Below are 21,870 nucleotides of genomic sequence, written 5' to 3'. Positions count from 1 at the left end.
AAATAATCAATATTGAATTGAATAGATTCGAAATCGGAATCGAATCAGAATAGAATCAAATCAAATCGTGAGCTTGTGAAAGATAATCGCATTGAATTGGGAAATTTGTGTCAAAACCCAGCCCTATTAAATAGATTAGAACATACATGTCGGATTGTGGGTGTTGGATAATAAATATATTACAATAAAATTAGAATAGCATGATAATGATTCAATTTAAAATCCTCTGACGTCTGCTCCGCATCACTCCTTAGGTCTGGTATACTTCACTTTTCGCTTTCCATTCCATCTCGGTCATAGCCAATGTCTGCACAGCTTTCAAAGTATAATCAACCGTGGATGAGCGCAGATGAACGAGCTCCACATATGTGCAGTATCACCTACTTGACTCGCTCTGTCTCAGCATTCACCTCGTGCCTGCGCTGTTGTTGGGCTGCACGTGGACATCCGCGGACACTTCTGATGATGAAAATCAACCCCCCATTTCATCGTCCATTGCGATGTTTCACTTTAGACATTGTCTGATGGCAATTTGGTAGACATCGCTCCCAACCCTAGTGGAGGGCTTGGGACAAACTCTTTTGAACTTCATCCAACACAGAAATGGCCTCATATGAAGCAGCCCCAGGGGCAGCACAGAAGGCCTGAGGCCAAGAGATCAAAGGTGGTGAAGAAAAAGTCTCTTTAACGACTCTCTGGAATGGGCCAAAATGAGCCAATCGTCCATGTAGTTGAGCAGACGGATGCTCTGGACATTTCCGTACATTCACATTGTTTCCACACAGATTTGCGATAATGCTTTGATTACTACTTTTGGGGTTGTTTAATTAATCACAATAATTAATCGCCACATCATGTAATTAATTAGATTCAAATTTTAATCAACTGACAGCCCTACCATATATAGATTCAAGTTAGTTAGATAGATAGATAGATAGATAGATAGATAGATAGATAGATAGATAGATAGATAGATAGATAGATAACAACCACCCAGAACACCCTACCTACTACATAGCAAATGTGTAAAGAAAACCCACAACACCCTGGCATCATGTCCAATAATTAATAATTGTTCCAAATTACTTTCAGAGTGATTTTTTTTCCAGCCAATGAACGATAAAAATCTTGACAGCCAAGGAGAATCTACCGATTTAAAGAGCTCAAGTATTTAAAGGGACAGGCAAAAAAATGCAGTGCATGCTTATTACAAACAGAACATAATTTTTTGTGGATGCTAATATAGTTATCGTTAAAGTTATCACTCTTGGTGTAAACGGGCCTTAACACATGCTTCTTTGTACAAGATACCAACTGTCCAAGTTCTTTAAACACACACACACACACACACACACACACACACACACACACACAAACACTCATTGTTTTGCTCAAATAAACCACTCTCTGTTCTCCAGCAACACCCCCTTTAAAAACCCTAACAAAAGGTGTGTGTGACACACACATTCCCCAAGACACAAGAACAACTATTGCAGAAAGACGTCGTACATAATTTTAAAATGGTAAAATCTGCTCATGACCGCACACACCACACACACACAGATGGGTATGCTGTAATTTTTGAGAGACCCTCCCAGCTGTCTTTGGCTGCAGCTGCACGCGGCTCATTTTCATCCTCACTGGAGCAGGAGAGAGAGACAGAGAGGGAAGAGAAACAGAGAGAGAGAGAGAGGGAGAGTAGAGTCAGAACGGAGTGCTGCCAACTGCATAATGATCTCAAATAACCTGGCCACTCTCCTCTTTGCTTTGCCTGCGACAACTTCCCTCTCACACACACACACACACACACACACACACACACTGTTATGGCTCCTCTCATGGGTCTTTCTGTGTACAATAATTAATCGGTATATAAAAAGCATCAATAATTACAAATCAAAGCAATATCTGGAGCTAGTTGCCATTATCAGGTATTAAATACATAAATGATATGATCACAGTGTGATGAATGCTGTAAAAGGCTATAGATTTCTGCAGCTGTATTTAGTTCAAACACTGTTCTTCGAACACAGACTCTAAACACACTTTCTGCACTTCATTTGGGCTTGCTGTGTTCATTCTTTAAGTGTTCATAAGATGCTCATAATATTTGTGTTCTCTTTTCCTTTATGTGTTTATAAGGTAAAGTTTTCATTATTTCAAAGTGTTTTCAAAGTGTTCATATGATTTTCATAATGTATTATTCATAAAGTAGAAATTTAAAAAGTACTAAGTCAATACTAATTTTTAAAAATCTCTCTCTCTCTCTTTCTCTCTCTCTCTCTCTCTCTCTCTCTATATATATATATATAAGAAGAAGAAGAAGAAGAAGAAGAAAAGAAGAAGCAAAAAATGTATTATCTGTTCACTATCATATTAGTAACTGACTGATCCAATCTGGTATCAAAAATTTTAAATTGTATAGGAAATGGATTTAATAACTGAAATTTTGGTATTGTGACAACTATGTTATTAAGTGTTAGTTACATTTTTAATGTGTTCACATTACTTTGTTTAAATACTTTTAAAGTTACTTTGTAAAAAAGAGCTAATCCAATGCAATCCTTGAACATTTTCAATTAATTACAGTCACAAATTAATTCCATTATGTTCAATCTACTTGAATGTGTAAAAGTTACCTTAATTATTTAAATTGACCTAATTACCTGGGCAGTGGATCTGAGTTTTTACAAGTTTTGATAAAAAATGGTATTATAAAAATATAAACCTTCACGTTTAATTTTTCAAGAAAAGTGACGAGTCAAAATGATAAATGATTATATAACACTTATTTTATTCTTGTTGCACCAACCTAGCCTTTACAAATGCATGGAAAATTCAGTGAACACACAATTTTCGAGTTTAGAAACATAATTTACCTCAGAATTGTGTTGCTTTTTGTGTTCAGTATGGCATGTGGCTCTAATTAGCAATTAGCTCAAAGCCATCCTGACAGCCTTTGTCCAGACTGTGGCTTGGCAGTAGACAGCAAAACTGTGTATCATCTAGAAGATGGAAGAAAATCAATTCCCTGAAGAACTGAACACAAAACACACCCTTCTCTGTGAATGTTACTCTGACAGCTACTCAGCCAAGACATCGTATTTCCACTCCAGAATCAACACTTAAAACCCACAGGAACTGCTCTCCACCTTCTCGTCAGTTCTCCATCCCTACCCACCTCCTTCACCATCAACATTCAACACACAACTCCTCATCTCCTCAAGAGATCTCCTCTGTTCTCCTGGCCCATTTTCTTCCACCTTCTCAAGTGGTTTTGTTCCATAAAAATCCATCAGCAAAATGTTTTCTGGCCAAAATATATTTTTAAGTATATGCTAAACTTATTTTGTATACAAGCTCAAATATATATATTTTTCAAATGCAAATGTAGATGGATTAGCTTATCAGAGATCAGCTTATTAGACATCATAAATTTATAATTTAATAATAATGTATCCGTTTTAAGCTAAAATCATATGTGGTTTGAAATTCAAATCGCTTTTCTGGAAATGTGTTTCAGTTTGACCTCTTAGATCGGATTTTGCCTAGCTTTTTTTGCCTGTGTCACTTTCTAATGCCACGTAAAACATAAACACGTCAGATATTGATTGTAGAAGTCATGCTGCGTGTCTTTGCAGAAACAAGGTTGTGTTGTTTTGAAGTTCTTTGAAGTTGTTCAGACACAGCAAAAATCTGAAGTGAGTGATGGACCAAAATCATGTGACTGAGAACCCCATTCCAGAGAGCAGCTGTGGCACAGAAAATCACTGAGGACACCAAGTCCTTTGTTTTAATCCAAACTAGAAGCTGTGCAAAGTCAAAAACAAGAAACACACACTAATACAGTACAGTGTGTCGGAGCACACAGAAATCAGAAGCTATAGAGGGTCTGCTGAAGCCATTAAGACTGTACAGTATTATAACCAACAGCTGGACTCAATGACCCCCCTCTCCATCTCCCACTTTCTCTCATTGTTCAAGACTCACTGTTCATTTTCTCACGCTTTGGCCTTTTCCCAGATGAGAACATGGGTCAGGGCAGCATAAAAACATAACCCGTTTTACTCTCAGAGAAATAAAAATTTCTCAGAATTTATTTTCCATCGAAAGCTGGGTAAATGTAATAATTACTCTCTGAATCATTAGTCATTTCTCCACACATATACAGTATGCGGTTTTGTGGTGGAAAAGGTTACAGTGTCTTATTACATATGAGAAATACTGTGAAAACACAGGATTAAAGCAATGCTGTATGAACTTACATGACTGTAGAAAGTCAGTAAATCTTCTCTTTATGGCTCATGTCTAAATGTCTAAAGTGGATGTAAACCAATGGGAAGACAGCAGAAAACTTCTCAGAGGAACAGTGTTTACAGTTACATAATGATTTATGAACTTCTAAAGCATATTTGTCTCAAGAATGCTCTCTCAGAGTAAATAGATGTTACAACCCATTAACCTAATATCCTTGTACCTAATAATACATTTTAAGAGTTACTGATGATAGATTTCAAATGAAAATGATTTTGTATTGCTCTTTTATGCATTACAATTCTTATACAAGTAAATTAGTGAATTTGGTGAATTTATGTGGTGGGAAAAGATAAAGTACTAAGCACATGATTGAATGAGACAAATAAAGTACCAAAACATGAAACATCGCTCGCCTGCTGGAAACAATTGCTCGCTAATGGAATGCAGCTCATTAGTGTTAACAGGACTACTGAATTCTGTGTAATAAACAAATCTTTTGTGACTGCATTTAGCTCTGAAGTTGGAAAAGATGTTTAGTTCCCACTTTAAGAGAACCTTAGCTCCCAGGACATCTACAAGATGCATTAAAATGTTAAAAGGAGGGGAGACATAAACACATGAAAGCATGACTAAATTGTTAAAGTATTTATATATATATCTATATCTATATATATATAGGGGCAATAGCCCCTATATATATATCTATATATATATATATATATATATGTGTGTGTGTGTGTGTATATAAAATTATTCTGTAGCCCCTAGAAAAATATTTTGGCACCTATTTTGGTTTAATATAGAAGCCAATGGCTCCTTAGGTAATTTTTTTTTTGTTTTGTCTGAAGCCAAACATTCATTTTTATAATGTTTACATGTAGAAAGAGAGCACACACACTGCTATTGCCCTGCGAATTGACATTACAGACGTCTACAGTAACAATCATTTTACTGACATGCTCTGAAAATTAATCTGTCCGAGCTGGGCTTAAAGGGATAGTTCACCCTTCTAATGACTTTATTCTTTTAAGCTAACTAATGTAAACTCGGTTTTACTGTCAATTCTTCTCCCGCTCTTTTGCTCCCAGATGGCATCACAGCTTACAGCTAATTTTAGACAAATCCAAAATAGAAAAGAGCCTTCATCTACAAGCCACTGTTTTCCACCTGATGAACAGATCAGACAGCACAGTGTCTGTTCAAACATTAAACTTGTACAATTCATCCTTATTTACAATCCTAAAGGCCAAAAATTTATCCACGCCCAAAATTAGCATTCACCATCTGCCAAATGCCAGCAGATATTAGCTTTAGTGAGTACATATGATTTACAACATTGTTTGAATTGAACTGAATTTTAACAATAGTTCAAATCTCAATGCGAGCAACCAAAAAGATCAAAAGTTTTCAAATCATTTAAATGAAATGAATGAATTACATTTTGTACATTATCATGAACTAACATGTTGTTTTGTAAAATCTGCACTACAGAAAATGAAATTATTTAAGTAGAACCCTAAAGTTCACATTCATATTCTAGTCTTACTCTGATTTACAACAGTATGTCTACCATATGATTTATGGTTTAGCCTGTCTGGTCGGAATTCTTATAAAATAGCAGGGTTACATTATTCTTGTGTGTGTGTGTGTGTGTGTGTGTGTGTGTGTGTGTGTGTGTGTGTGTGTGTGTGTGTGTGTGTGTGTGTATTTATGTGATGTCTGTAAAGGTCCGGCTACTATACCATGTGTGACTTCTAAACAGCAACCCTTGGTAACTTCCAGGGAATCATCCATTGTCAAAACAAAGAAACCTCGAACTACAAAGAGTCAGCAATGGAAAGTGAGAGTCTATGCCAAAACAAAATTCAAACCAAAATTCAAAGGCAGATATTATACTACGGAGCCATAGGCATGACATACGGGAAAAATATACATATCGTGGCCAGGAATTACGAATTAATTCCCACTACAAAAGTTTGTTCCCTCGTTTTAGTTAAATCATGGTCATAAATGAAGAATTTGTTTTCATTTTAGCAAATCGTTGCCATGTTGTTCTAATTCATTCACTTGTTTGTGGCCTTATTTTAAATAAAACAAAGCGAAGGAACAAATTAATGCAATGTGGCTACGATTTACTAATGAATTATTAAGTCATGGGAATTCATTCTTGACTTGTAGCTATGATTTAACTAAAATGAGATCATGAATTAATAAAATGTGGGAACATATTCTTAATTCAGGAAAAATATTCTTAATTCAATGCCAACATAATGTATGATACTTGCTTGCTCGGATGATTTTGTTTTTTCTCTGATATTCGCTTTGTGAAAAACTCGTATTATTATCCTGAAGTAAAACTAACATAGAGCCACTCTGCAAATAGCTTGCAATTTTACTTTTAACTACAGATTGCGATTAAATGACCAGATATAATAAAAATGATATACCATATTACATTAAAACTGACCAAAATTAATTAATTATGGCATTATGATTTCATGTTTAGTTTTCGTTTCAGTTTAATTTCCTTGGACTTTTAATTTGTTTTCCAGTGTCTCATTTCTGTTTACTTCTTTTTTAGTTACTAGTTTACGTTTGCCTGCCCCTTGTTTAGTTTCTCATCCACTTGTGTGTGTGTGACTATATGCTTTCAGTAATATGTATACATGTACCGTCGATTGTTGGTCATCTTTGTTTTTGGTTGTAAATAAAGGTGTGATTGTTTCCTTGCTGTCACAGATGAAATAATAACTACATCTGATAAACATTTAACTTGAATTTTTATTGTAAGTAGTCTTTAAAGGGGACATAACACACACAGTTTCGCCAATCTCATGTTAATCTTGAGTACCTACAGTGCCACCTATGACTTCTGTAACCTGAATGAAGCACGCTGATGGGCTGCTCTTGCTCTCGCTCTGGTTGATGTGTGCACGCTCTTCTGGGAGAAGAGCCAATAAAAGGAATTCCAGCCTTCATGACGTCATACAGGACCATGCTCGAAAAAACGTTAGAAATTATACGAGCCCTGAAGGAGTGTATTTGGCACAGAAATACTCTGTCATATATCCAAATCATTTTTTGAAACTTTGGCCATGTTAAGCATGAGAATCCAACTCTTTAACAGTGTAAATAACTCAGAATGCATGTAATAGCATCTACCCCCTCCCCCCCCCCCCCCCCCTTAATTCTGGGCAAACAAAATCAAAACCTATTATTTAACCACATTGATTTCCCTGTGGGCCCTTTGTTTTGCTTCATAACACAGCTATTTCATTTTTTATTTGTTTTAAAAATATTCCTTGTGAGTAAACATCTGTTATATAATTTATTAAGTAAAACATCGCTGTTAAATGAATTATAAAAGAGCCCAGCAGGTGGTATTTTACAAAGCTGCAAGCCAAACCCAAATGACTCACATCATATTGAGCCAGTGTAAAAGAGCAGAGCAAACTGAATTTCTGAATGGATTCTGATTTCTGCAGCAACAGTGAGACTGGCAGAGTGGAGATGAGTGTGTGTGTGTGTGTGTGTGTGTGTGTGTGTGTGTGTGTGTGTGTGTGTGTGTGTGTGTGTGTGTGTGTGTGTGTGTCTGCGGGGGTCACCAAAAAGGAAAGAAAAATGGCAGGATGCATTTCCCTTGACTCAAGGTCCCTGCACTGACTCCTAAAGGGGTCATATGATGCGATTTCAAATTTTCCTTTCTCTTTGGAGTGTTACAAGCTCATGGTGAATAAAGATTTGTGAAGTTGCAAAGACTAAAGTCTCAAATCCAAAGAGATATTCTTTATAAAAGTTGAGACTCGTCCATGACAATATCTGTTTCGTTACGCCTGGAGCTGATTCGTGCTGGTCACTGAGGAAATACATCAACTTTGCACTGTGGATCGCCGAATCGGCTTTCACCGTGGACGAAGCAGAGTCCAGCCCGGGGTCGTCACATGTGGTTGTTGCAAGACCAAGGTACACTCCTTCATAGAATCCGCCTGCCGCACCGTTCTCAAGCCGGCCGCAGCTCACTCTAGGCCTCCGGCCTCTGCTCACTCAAGGCCGCGGTGTGTGATGTTGTTTCATTGAGAAAGCGAAACTACTTTGTTTTTACTTCCAAAAGAAGACACGACTAGAAATCATGTTTATTTCATGTTTATAATGGGTTTTAAGTTTATGTCTTGTCGCTCCGGCCGGACAAGGCATCACAAAATGTTAAGAGGTGTAACATTTCCGTCACATGCTTGAGGCATTCGGCCAATCACAACGTGCTAGATAGCTGGCCAATCACAGCACACCTCGCTTTTCAGAGCGATGAGCCTTGTGAAAATCGCCGCGTTTCAGAAGGCGGGGCATAGAAGAGAAACAATAATGTACAGTATGTGGAAAATAATGTGTTCTTTAACCTTAAACCGCATAAACACATTTCATTACACCAAATACACAAAATAATGTTCTTTTTAGCAGCATCATATGACCCCTTTAAGGGTTGAATCGATTTTTTAACTACTCTCCATAAAGCTATGGCATACTGTATCATCGGCCTTGCAGAGCTTGTTCTAGGCCTAATCTCCAGCTATCATCTGCTGACACAGGGCCAAAAGTCTGCAGCAGTCCCAACATCCCATAATTCACTGCTGCTCATAATGCTCCAGGAAAACGTTGCCCTTGTACACTAATCTAAGAGCAGACTAAATCATAAGCCTCAGCAGCTGCTAAAACAATTTTAGAATGGCCTTTTTCAGCTGATAACATACACTTTTAGGTTCCTCTTTAAATAAAAAGATGCCAAATCTAATTAGCTTAGTGCTTTAATCTGCCAAACATTTCTTTCATCAAGTACACTGTTGCTCAGGGATAATGGGTTATCAGAGAAAGAAGAAAATGATAATGTGTATTTGATAGACTATCACATCTGTCATCAAGATACTAAATGACTAAATACAGGATGAAGGTACTATTCATTTTATGGCACCAAAGAAAAGGGCAAGAATCAATCTCTACTTTCTGCATGCATGTGTGTTAATACAATAAATTAGGTCTATCTGACAAAAAAAAAAAAGTTTTTTCACATAGGGTTAACATCTTATGAACCTCAGGTGTGAGCCATTTTTAACCCTCGATGAAGCAACACTTGACTCTAGTACGTTTGAAAGGGTGCAAGCACCAATTTTGTGCCGTTAACCCTAAAATGCAATACCAAGGTATACTGTGATAAACCGTTATTAAGCCTACACGTTAAGCTTAAATAAGAGAGAGCATGGACAGATACCAGGCTGAAAAAGACACACTCAAACTTTGTTTCTGCAAGTGATTCACACCTAGCAGCTCTCTCCAGTAATGGTGTGGAATGGGCGGCGCTCAAGCATTGAACAGATGGACACAATGCAGTGGGTCAGAAATGAGCTGCGCTGTCCCCGGCGGCCTGCCACCTGACAGCATCAGCACCACAGCAACACCGCCGTCCAATAAAAGAACGGCTGTTGAATTTCTGAATAAGGCGACTAGAGTCTAATATACAAAATATATGGACGTGATCCAATGGTGTTCGACAACTAGCAAGTGTCCAAATTCTTTCATTTAAAGCAGTAAGAAGTACAGTATATATATATATTCAAAAGCAAGGATTCATTAAACTGATTAAAAATGACAGTAAGGACATTTATAATGTAACGAAAGGATTTATATTTAAAGTAAATAATACTTTTTGTGAATTTTAAATACTGAAAATTGCATCATGGTTTTCACAAAAATATGAAGCAGAACAACTGTTTTCAACATTGATAACAATAAAAATGGGTTTCTTGAGCAGCAAATCAGCATATTAGAATGATTTCTGAAGGATCATGTGACACTGAAGACTGGAGTAACAATGCTGAAAATTCAGCTTTACATCACTGGAATTTTATTTATTTATTTATTTTTTTTTACAATATATTCAAATAGCAAACAATTATTTGAAATTGTACAAATATTTCACAATATTACTTAATTCTTTTAAAAACATTAAAAAATCTTACTGACCCCAAGCTTTTCAGTGGTACTGTATATATGCTAAACTTATTTCTGAGTTGTTAAAATGCTTGAAAAGAGTGTTTTTGTATCTTTACAAAGTTGGGATATTTTAATGTAATGGCATTAATACATTTTATGTCTGAAATAATTTTCAGGGCTGCCGTGATATGAAAATATCTGAAAGTTTCAAGACTTTTGTAACTTTTTGAATGTAAGCAAACTATGATATGTTAAGCATTATATAAAGTAGATATAGTGTTACCAAAGGACTTTCAGACTGATATGTTTTCAATTTGCCTGTTTTTACTAAATGAATGCAGTCATAACTGGGGGTTAACCTTGAGCCAAAAAAACAAACTCTCGTATGCTGTTTGTAATAGTTTTTCCAGTCTCTCTGACAGGAAAGAGGCCAATTAAAAAGAGGCATATGTTACACTCGCACAAAAAGGTCTTAAGACACACAGTCAAAAAGCGTGTCTGCTCTGCACTCACTACAATTACAGCAGTCAGTAAGAATGACCTTATTTGTTCCTACTGCCTCTTTCAGCTGCACTGGCCAACTGCACACAGCTGTTGACAAAGGCTTTCCAAAGCCTCAGCAAGCACTGCGATCATTCAGCTTTCCACAGGAGAGAGAGACAGAGATAAATCGTTTTAGAGATAGAGAAGGGGAAAGGGAGGAAATCTCTGACAGGGATTTTATTAATGGGTAGTACAGTTCACACATACTGCAAAAAGTGAACACACTGTAAAAAATATTTTCATACTTTTTTTACCGCATCAAATTATTTTTTTCTTGTTTTAAGCATATACTGATTAAGAATTTTTGAATCTTAATCTTAAATTTTTTTGTGAATTTCTTTGAATGTGAATCTTAAAAATCACTTTTATTGGTGTAACACAATGTAGGTTGGATTCAGTCATATTCAATACTTTCTACATTAATTCTAGTTATATTACATGTAATTATATTTTATTATATATATTTACATATAGATATATGTTATAATTTCTTTGACTTTAATTCGTGGTTTTAGTTAACACAACTAAAATGTAATTTAATTTAAATATAAATATATATATACTTAGAAAAGACTATTTAACTAGCTTCCAAGGAAACATTTTATCATTTTAATTTAGAAATTAAAAATATATCAAATGTTTAATTAAAAACTGTAATAGTAATTCAGTGATAACACTGCTTGAATTTAACTAGTTCTTTTTATTTTACTCTTTTATCTAGTTTTTATTTCCAGTTGAAGCTCAGTGTTTTTTTTTTCTCAAGTATTATGGGATCACTCTAAACAAGATCCAAGTATATAATGAAAAGAAGACAGCATATTCTTTAGTTTACCACACAATCCACATCTGTAGGCTTTAAGTGACAGTTTGCTACAACTCATATTTCACACTGTCAACAAAACAGAATGGTTGTAATTAGCCAAAATGTTTTTATGCCTACCTGTGTTATCAAGAGCTCCTACAGTAAATGTAGAAAAAGACTAATCACTCCAGTTTCCCCCAAAATAGGAAGAACTTAAATACTAAAATGTTGATGAAAAGTGTAGAAGGAACTACAATGACTTAACACCTCTAAAATGAATCCAAGATAAATCATGTCAGATCTTTTTCCACCTTAAATGCAATATTGAAACCAACAAAATTCAAGTAACAAACAAATATTTTTTTTTTACATCTCAAAAACTTTTCATTTTAACAGGAGTGTGTAGACATTTTATAGCCACTGTATATCATGGAACACAGGATTTTATGATTTATTCTCCGATAACAACTGGCTGGATGGACATTATCTGGCTTATTACACAGCTGCTTGCCACATGAGTAAATAATTAGACAAGAATATTGATTTAAGCTCTTTAAACACACAAAGAAAAACTGTTCCAAACAAATTGCTTTGAGTCTTGATGAAGTTGAGGACATTTAAGGTAGAGACCTGCACCCGCAGGATCCAACGCCACAGGGTGCGGTGCGGGACAACTCTTGATGGGGAAGTGCGGGCGCGGGCGGGAAGAGACTCGTGTGTGTGTGGGACGAGGGAGAATAAAATGATTCCCGGGTCTCCCGCAAAATAGAAATGATCTAAACATTAAGTGTCTAAAACATAAAAATTGTTATTTATCTGTTGCACAAAAGCAAAAAGAACAACTAATATTAATATTAAAATGATTCTATTTATAATACGTGTTTAAATGGTTGCACAATGTAGTCAATCACAGACTCAGCTGTGGATTTGATTAACTGAGATGATTAACTGAGATGTCCACTTTTAGTGATAATAAAGGAAGCGCGCTGCTCGCATTCTGCCATGCCAAACCATGCACGCAGCAGCCCATGCTTGCTTTTCTGTTAAAAATAACACTGGCTTGTGAATGTTGATGCTTAGCCTGAATAACAAATATTTTATCGGGAGTGTTTATGCTGGGATGTTGTGAAGCTTAGGAGATGTTACAGAACCATTTCAAGTAAATTTCTTAGAGGTACTGAAAAAAATCAATATAGATTAGTTTTATGCGGGATTTTGCGGGCGGGAGCGGGACCAGATAAGATATATTTCTGTGGGAGCAGGCGGGCACAAGACAGAATCTTGTGGGCAGATCTCTAATTTAAAGCATAACATACAGTCATATCACTAATTACAAAGCTTTTCACCACATAAATAATGAAGAGGGAATAAAATGTTATTTGAGAAGAAAATCATACTTGTTCATTATCTTAAATCCATTACAGTGTACAAAACAGTCATTCATAGCAACAAGACGAACACTTTATTACTGCAGATCTACTATTAATAATGAAATCCTTGATTTTACAGTAAATATGGCTAAATTCAGTTGTCAGTTAACCATTTAGTGCTTAATCCTGTTCTGTACACACACAGTCATTTACAGGAGTGACAACCGCATTCTACTGAATTAACTCCCAAAAAAAACACAGGTAATGACAACCACATTTTACAAAAATTCAATACAGTGTGTACAAAACTGAATTGAACAACTTCTTGTTAATGATATATTTAAACACGATTTTTTTCTTTTGCATGTGCAATGCAAGAAGTCATAGGGTACATTTTGACTCGTTAGTGTTGCCAGATCTTGCTAAAAAAAACAACAACAACAACAAATATGAACCAGCCCATAATAAACTCAAATCCAAACGCGTTATCTTGGAAATAAGCCATATACCAAAATATAGTGTCCTGCACCTGTCTACATTATTTACTCCATAAATTGAATTGCTTTATGAGCCGAGCCCAAAGAACAAGCCCAAAGACACTTAATAATCATTGATTATAAGTGGACATGGCAACCTTTCAAGCGCACTCTCTGCAAAGTAGCCTTCCAAGCAAAAACAAAACAATCATCACACAAGAGTGGGTTCTCTTCCATACACACACAAAATTAAAATTTAGAGGGTTCACTCCAGCATTAAAATGCGGTTGTGACTCATGAAACTTTACAGTGTGTACAAAGCCAATAACTGAGATTGTATTAGTTGTGTTTGAATGAAACTAGAGAAACCGTGGCAGTGTGATATGAGAGATGTGAAAGAAGTCCCAGCCTCAAAAACCTGGATGAGCGGTATGCTATTCACCGTTACTAATGACAAAGGTTATTATTGGAGAATAACAAACAGCGACTGACCAATCAAAGTCAAGTATTCCAATAATAAGAGACTGGTAATCTTTCTGACCAACATTGTTTACATCTATTCAAACTTCTCCATTGATTATCAGTTAATAAATATCAGGTTTACAGATAAATGGCTTCCTCTGGTTGTTCTCTAACCAGCAACACTATAACACCACTGCAATTTCAGCAGTGTCACAGGTAAAGTGACTTAATATTTTACTTTTATATTTCTATTAATATTCAAGCCAATATCAGCCTCATACTGTAAAGCCTAAACTAATATTGGTTCTTCTGTAATTACAAATGGACTTCAGGGGAAAAAATGTAAATGCTACAAACCTGTCGAACACAGCCCTTTTAAAGTAAGATAAAGCCATTCCAGACATTAGAAACTAAACAGCTGCAACTGTGCAATTCAGCTGCCTACATCAAACTGACTAAGACCAGACAAGTCTCGCAAACATGTATGCACTTTCACACACAAAACGACAATTTGTGTTAACCCACATCCCAGAGAGGCTGGCCTGCATGCTTCGGATCCGACTGACGTTGGCATTATGACATCACAACCGCAGCTAGGAAACACTATTGTTTATGTCTGAATTCCTTCCAGACACATTGTTTACAAGTTAAAAGCAGTAGCCACAACCACAGGCCACATAGGAAGCCAAAAAGAATTTGTAAATAAACAGAAAATCTCCTTTTTCTATAATATAAATCATTCTGATGAATAAGTGACACATCAATTCCCTGTGTCACTTACTGTTGTATAGACAGCATTCAGTTCTGCCTCAGCACTCGGTGGAAATACTAACGGCAGGTTGTTGTTCTACAAAGCCGACATCCATTCCAGTGAGTGTTAAATGAATGCATTAGGAACCTGCTTTTGAACATGTAGTCTGATTCGAGGAGAGGCGCTCAGCATATAGGGGCTGCAAACTCAGCAAAATATATTCTCCGGCAGAGAAAGTCTGGCCTGACGCTGTGAAAGCAATAAAATGCTCTTCACAATCCGCAGTAAAATTCAAACAGCATGGCCCGGCACAAATATCATTCTCCCAGCTCATTTGTGAGTCAGCGCCAAGTTTGTTTTCCACCAGACCTCTGCCAGGCTGCTTTCGCTTCACTCTGAGCAAAGAATTATGGGATTTTTAGGTTCAAAGCAGTAGCTACATGAGTTTTAGCTCAAATTTAGCTTAGTAACCAAAACTGTGCTACAGTTGGCACATTTTACATTTATGAGATCACTAAATTAATGAAACAGCTGAATTACATAATTGTAGTACAATAAGCCTCTCCATTTAGCAAAAAAAAAAAATACATTATCATTAAAGCCTATCAAATTATGGGTACCAGAGAGATCCCATTCAGGCCTAATAGTGACAACCAAAAATCATGAATATGGAACTTCCTCTTGTTCCCTTTCAAAGCAATTGATTGCTTAAAAACGGAAACAAGCGGCGGCAGAAGAATGAATGGACCAGAATGCTGAAACATTGCTCATTTTCTCACAAGAGCTCGTTAAACAGCAATATATACACAAACTCGACATTTCCCTAACTGTGCATCAGATTGCTGGTCTGGATGTGAGTTATAGTTGCTTCATGTCAGAATACATCTCGCTCTAGAACTGGGGTGTAACACTTAGGGTTGAAATGAGTAGTCAACATTGAAACATTGCAGATGCAGCTCCAGACACACTCTTAAGAACATGTTGGAGCCAATAATGTTGCATTTTAAGTCTGGCTTAATGCAACATAATGATATAGTACCCTGTTAATGTATTTGCATACTTTGTTATGATACTTACATTGCATTACAAGCCATTAAAATCATCACATTTTAATGGTGCACTATGGAAGTTTTTTTTTTTTTTAATGAAAAGCTGAACAGTTAAAAATTAACAAGAAACAATTATTGAGTACATTTAAAAAATCTGCATATAAAACTGTCTGTGCCTTACCCTGATTTGCAATGGAAAGCTTATAATAATGATTTATGATGTGATGGGAAACGTTCTACATTATTTGTTTTTGTATGTCATGCAATGCTCTTACATAAACTCTTACATGTGATGTATTAGGTGAAATCTAAACAAACTTTACTAAACACAAATTATGGTTAGTTACACAAAGTAATGTTGATGTTAGCAACATTAACAACATGAAACATACATGAATGAATTGATCAGGATCTACAGTATAACATGTATTTAGAAAACAGATTAATTAGTATTTGTACATTCTTTTTTTAATTCCGTATGTAGCATGTTCTGTACGTTTCCAGAAACTGGTGCAAAAATAGAAATGGAAATAGACAGTGAGTCAGTTCTGTATGGTAAGAGTAGGCAATCATTTCGATGGCATGAAATGGCTCTGGCGTTTCAGAATGACAGAGCAATTTGTTTCAGTCTTTGTTTCAGACTTTTCTGAAGCACATCTTTATACAATAAATGTGTTCCCATTATAGTTTATACAGCTTAAGTGTTTCTGTGTAGTTTTTAATGCATATTTTGAGAATCTGAATTGTATGATGGTGTTTCTATCCAGCATTTTTATGCAATATCCTCAAATTTAAAAAAAAATATGTGGATAGAAACTTAGCTAATAAAATACTTAGCTTAACATTAGCTTTCTAGAATCAGGTTTGGTTGCATTCAAATAATATAATATTTTGATTTAATGTATATATGATTTTTTTTTTTTTTTTTTTGAAAAATTTGGTGAGGTCAAAAAATTAGCTGCCAGTACTGCCACTGAGCAGTTAAAAAACACTTTTCTAACTCTAATGTTGAGCTGAATAGTCAATCAAGAGAGTCTGATTCATTTCTGCATTTTTGGATGCATTTTGCATTTCAATTTTTAATCATCCAAATAATTGTTGATTTAGTCATAGTTTGTTGCAGCCCTACTAACACTGATCCAGAGTGATGTCTATCTTATCAATTACAATGAGACTGTAGCAACTGTTATCAGTGCAATGCTGCATAATTTCTCCCTTTAACTACTTCTTTCCATTCCACTTGTCCATTTAAACAGTTTTGTTCAGTACTTTGCTTTATATGAATGTAGAGAAAATGACACAAAAATAATTTTTTTTTTTTTTTTTTTTTTTTGTATAGGACTAAAGTTCAGCCATGCAGGGAGATGGTACGTATTTCACTGACATTAAAAACAACCATACTACTGTACCAGTAGAAGGACTTCATCTGTCAAAACACCTTTCACCATAATAAGGCAGCCATCATTTCCTCTCTGAAGCACACAAGTGTGAAAACGCTTGTCAAAACCTCAGAGACGCCAAACAGGTTGAAGCAAGTGCGCAGTTGCAAAAAGTCAGCTATTTTAATGTGTAAATGTACTCCACAGGCTTGAATAAAGTTGTTTATTCATTTTATTATGCCTAGCATGTAAACAACAATGCTTGTTAAATGCCACCTGCATAAACCAATGATTTGTTAACATTTTACATGCCCTGTGTGTGTTAGTTGTAGATCTTTATTGTATTTTTAAACCCCAAGCAGCTTGCGTTCTTACTGTGATTGTCGTTTTCAGAGCTGCACATTCGGGTCATCTCTGCGGGGTGGGCCTGTTTGGCAGTGCGCCCCTTTGACAAGCCAGAGGAAGGCTTCACCACCCGGGCACCGCTGGAGGTGTCCATGCCTGTTTAGGACACAAATAGATCAGGCCAAAGGAAACTGAATTATCCGCACACAAACAAAATAAACAAAGATGCTCTATCTTTCTGCCTTTGTATCTGTCTGTCTATCCATACATCCATTCCTTATGATTACTTGTATTTTTTTTTTCTGTTTAATACGCATCTGATCATAAAAAAAAAAAAAAAAAAAAAAAAAAAAAAACGAATTACAGTTAAAACTCTGGCTGCTGAATGCATCAATCCAGAAGGGAAACAGGCAGTTTATTGCAAAGAATGAAGCCTGACAATGACTAATTAAAATAAACAGCACTGATTAGAATGTGATCATACTTTCTTATTAACTCCAAATCAATGTCATTTCAGTTCTTCATCAGGTTTGGCCTAATGGGACACTAATTTGTGTCTTTTTATACCGTCATTAATTCACTGTTCTATTATTTGCTGAACAGTGGCCGGGCATATGGCTGTATGATTTATCACGTGTCAAAGGAGATTTTATGATGACCACAGATAACTGTTTCATCTAATGCACAGCGTGGGAATGTCTCGCTGTCAGAGGCGCTATAGTACATTTCCGGTGAGTGCTAACTGAGAGGGTTCACTTTAGGCAATAAAGCATGAACATGACAAACTTTCATAAAACTAAAAGTTGAAAAGCTACTGTACATGTACAGACACACACACACACATACAGTATGTCTGAAAGAGATGTGAAATCAAGCTGTAACCCCTCTAACATCACAGCATACTGTATGTGACAGAACGTAACAACCATTCCCTTTTAAAATGGCAAACAAAACAACAGGTACTGCTCACAGCTGTGTTTTTAAACCACAAAACAGGCCCGCATAATGCATCAGCAGATCACAGAACGGCCCTCCCATCACCTGACCCACATACTGTAGAAGAACGATAGATCTTCAAGTGCTGAAGATCATTACACCAAAATTATTTATGGCCCAGAGACTGAAGCTTATTTGTGAGCCAAAAGTTTATTCCAAAAAGGGAAAGAGCAATAAGGTAATAGCAAAAGCAGCTGGTAGGACTAAGTGCTTTGGTATTTGGGGAATTTATCACACACTTTAGAAAGGCTGTGGATGGAAGTGTGCCTACACAATCAGAGAAACACACATGGCTCATTCCTGCTATGCAGTACCTATCAAACTGTAACTTCTGCAGAATAAATGTGCTTGTGTTGTAATTTAAGCAAGTACTTCTATTTAAAGGGCAAAAAACATATGATTCCAGACTTTCTGAAATGCTCTTGTCAGAATCAAGCACTTCAACATTATGAGTTATAATGTCATTCTTTATACAATAACAGGAAATGAACAGAATGGTTACTTAAAAGAATGAAAATCAAGAGCTGAAGTTAATCACTTCTTCTTCATCTTCTTCTTATTATTATTATCAGACAGGATTGCATGTTTTAGCATGGCACAAACCAGTTAATGCCACAGAACTTTACAAAGTTCACTGCTAGTATTTTTAGATATTTGTTCTGTAATCACACACACACACACACAAAAAAATTGTCACTTCCTAGAAGATGATGTCATAAGGACATTAGTTATTTTAATCATTTTTAAGTTACCACAGACTAACCACAGACTAACATGATGGAAAGTCACATTGAGGGTACAGGAAGAATCTATATTGATGGTTAATCAAAACATTATTCCCAAGATTGCAACAACACAAAAATGAAGATGAAACACCTGTAATGTTTCTTAAATTGCCAGTTGTTCATCTTCATCCCACAATAAAATTTCTGGTTTTAATATTCAACATTTCAACAAACTTTTAATAACCCAGTATACTAATACATGACAGGGACATGAAAATGTAGGCCTGTACTGCATGGTAAGGATGACCCACATTAGACTTTGTAAGTGCTCAAACAGTGTGTGAGTGTTTATATGTTGTCTGACAGTTTACTCATAAACACCACAACACATCCTCCTATATTTCATTCCCAAAAAAGCTTTAACACCTCGTAACGCGTTAAACCACGCCGCTTTGCACGGCAAGCTCGTGCCTTTATTGGCAGTATTGACAGATTATCGACTTCTCGAAGGCCACACCTACCTGGAAAGCCACCCAACACTGGCGGGTGAGCGGGTGAGCGGGTCACCCACGTGGGGTCAGGCTGTAGCCTTTACTCTCGCGTCGCGCCGCTTGACTTTACATGGCAAACGCACCTGACGCGCGGGGGGTCGCGGACAGACGGGCGTCACGGTCGGTAGCCACACTCACGGCCCCCGCTGTGCGTATCCGCGGAGGAGGATGATGAAGAAGAAGGAGGAGGAAGAAAAAAAGAGCAAGCTGGTGCAAATGCCCACAAGCCGAACACTTTCACCGTGTTTCCAGACTGCACTCGGCGCCCCTCTTCATTAATATGTAATCCACGAGCTCTCTCATTAAAAATCCAGCTCAAAAGCACGCGCACAAATACGCAGAAACGCTGCCAAAAATATGAAAATACAAGAAGCTTTCATAGGCAGTGAAGCAAAATGGCGACTTTAATACGAAGGAGGAGTGAAAAAAAAAAAAAAAAAAAAAAAAAAACCCTCGCGCTGTTGCTAAAGGAGGCACGGGGATATGTTTAGTGCAGTAATCGAGGCTGGAAGAAGTGAACGCGACGGAAGGCACAGCGTCGCGCGGTTTCGCCGCAGCCCCTCGATTCCGGTCCTTACCTCGGGATTATGCCGTGTATTTGTTTGATAGGGATATTATCTCCGCGACCGTGTACAGTAACAGTATGGGTGCTGGGTCACGCGCGTATCCGCCGCTGCTGCCTTTGACAGTTGTGACTACAGTCGGCAGGCAACTTGCAAACTCTCGCGTTATTATTTATGATCACTCATTTTGATATCAGGCCTATCATTTTGGTATTTCTGTATAATAAAGCCCCTGCCTGAATGGAAGCGTTTGATGCGGCTCGACGTCATGCCGCTCGCTTATGACGAAAAGGCTTCGGCTACAATGTATCTTTACAGCGGACACATGATATGAGAATGTTCCCAACATTATTGTGTAGTAGTCCATGCGATTCTAGTTCTGTAGAAAGCATGACTTAGTTTTTAGGGCAAGTTAATAATCTGAGGATATATTCATATCATTATGACGTCGTGTACTTTTTGATTTTATATATATAATTTCATATGGATTTGCACATAAAATGTATTATTTTAACAGTAATTATTGGATTTTTGCTGTCCAGAAGACAAAAGTTAACGTCTTAACATGACGTCTAATCACTGTAAAATATTAAGTTTTGTTTGTTTCTGTACTTGCAAAAGTAATACATATATTTCGTTTGTGTCTACACAGTGATTAAATTAAACTTCTGTATGTGGTAGATTGAAAAATATAATATTATATTTCGATTTATCAACTATGCAATAACATAAACGACTTTTCTCAAATTCTGTCTCACATTTCCGCCAAAAATGCATGTGCAGTGCAAATTATTCATATTTATATTTTAGAAATAATTATGAACCGATGTCTCTCTTTGCACTACTACGTCACGGGGCTTAATAGAGACTTTGACCCATTATTATTTATTTTTTCCCTTTAAATTATGACGTAATGTAAGCGTCATTGCTGCGTTCACCAGGAGAGGGAGGCAAATGACCGCTTTTCTGAGGATGTTGTTGAGAAAGTGAAACCCCGAAACGAATTCGAGTTTCACACAGGCTAGATGGCATATTTGTTCAAAAGCAGCCTCATAAAAAAAAGTGAAAAAAAAAAAGAAAATCAACACTCAACACACGAAAGCCCTACTTTTTGGAGACAAGCTCTTGAATGATCACATGATTTGTTTACTTATCCTAACTGATTTAGACCATTAGTTTATTAATTTTAGTAATCATTCACTTCATCTAATTTACCAAAAGGTTTTTTCCATCATAAAGCTTTCTTCTCTCATAAACGTTTCATTCTCATAAAAGTGTCCACTGGTCAGCAGTACAGTGCAGGATTATTTGACAGTAGGATGAGTTTATGACGGGTGATGAGCACTTGCCTGTCCCTCAAACCATCATTCACATGACTTTAATAATGCACATGAAATATAAATCTACATCATATGGGCTTTTTTTTTCTGGAAGATGACAGGTTTTGTATGATATTTATATGTCAGTCATTTCCAGCACTATTGTCCACAGCAGTCTAGAGACAGTCGGCTACATATAGAGGCCATAACAGCACATGAACCTCCGTGTTAGTGAAGGCCGAACTACTCACAAATGGACAGGGTTATGAAGTACTCCTTATATAATGGGTAGTTCATGTC

At 36.5% G+C, this 21,870-nt stretch overlaps 1 protein-coding gene across 2 annotated transcripts in view; it reads right to left on the bottom strand.

The window, feature by feature from the left end:
- Positions 1–20,523, bottom strand: part of LOC109061460 (zinc finger protein 512B-like) — a 57,695-nt gene extending 37,172 nt beyond the window's left edge. Inside the window, exons 1-2 of one of the 2 annotated variants that reach the window (XM_042712754.1) lie at positions 19,659–20,523; positions 17,447–17,572 (exon numbers count right to left, since the gene is read on the bottom strand). In XM_042712754.1, coding sequence (XP_042568688.1) covers positions 17,447–17,570 — 124 coding nt within the window. In that variant the 5' untranslated portion in view covers positions 17,571–17,572; positions 19,659–20,523. The remainder of the gene's footprint in view (positions 1–17,446; positions 17,573–19,658) is intronic. The other variant, XM_042712755.1, reaches the window with a different exon arrangement.
- Positions 20,524–21,870: the final 1,347 nt, after the last annotated feature.

The sequence above is a fragment of the Cyprinus carpio genome, chromosome A23 (genome assembly GCF_018340385.1).
Source record: "Cyprinus carpio isolate SPL01 chromosome A23, ASM1834038v1, whole genome shotgun sequence".
In the NCBI taxonomy this organism is placed as follows: domain Eukaryota; kingdom Metazoa; phylum Chordata; class Actinopteri; order Cypriniformes; family Cyprinidae; genus Cyprinus; species Cyprinus carpio.
The sequence above is the reverse complement of the archived record's forward strand: the minus strand, read 5'-3'. Positions and strand labels throughout refer to the sequence as shown.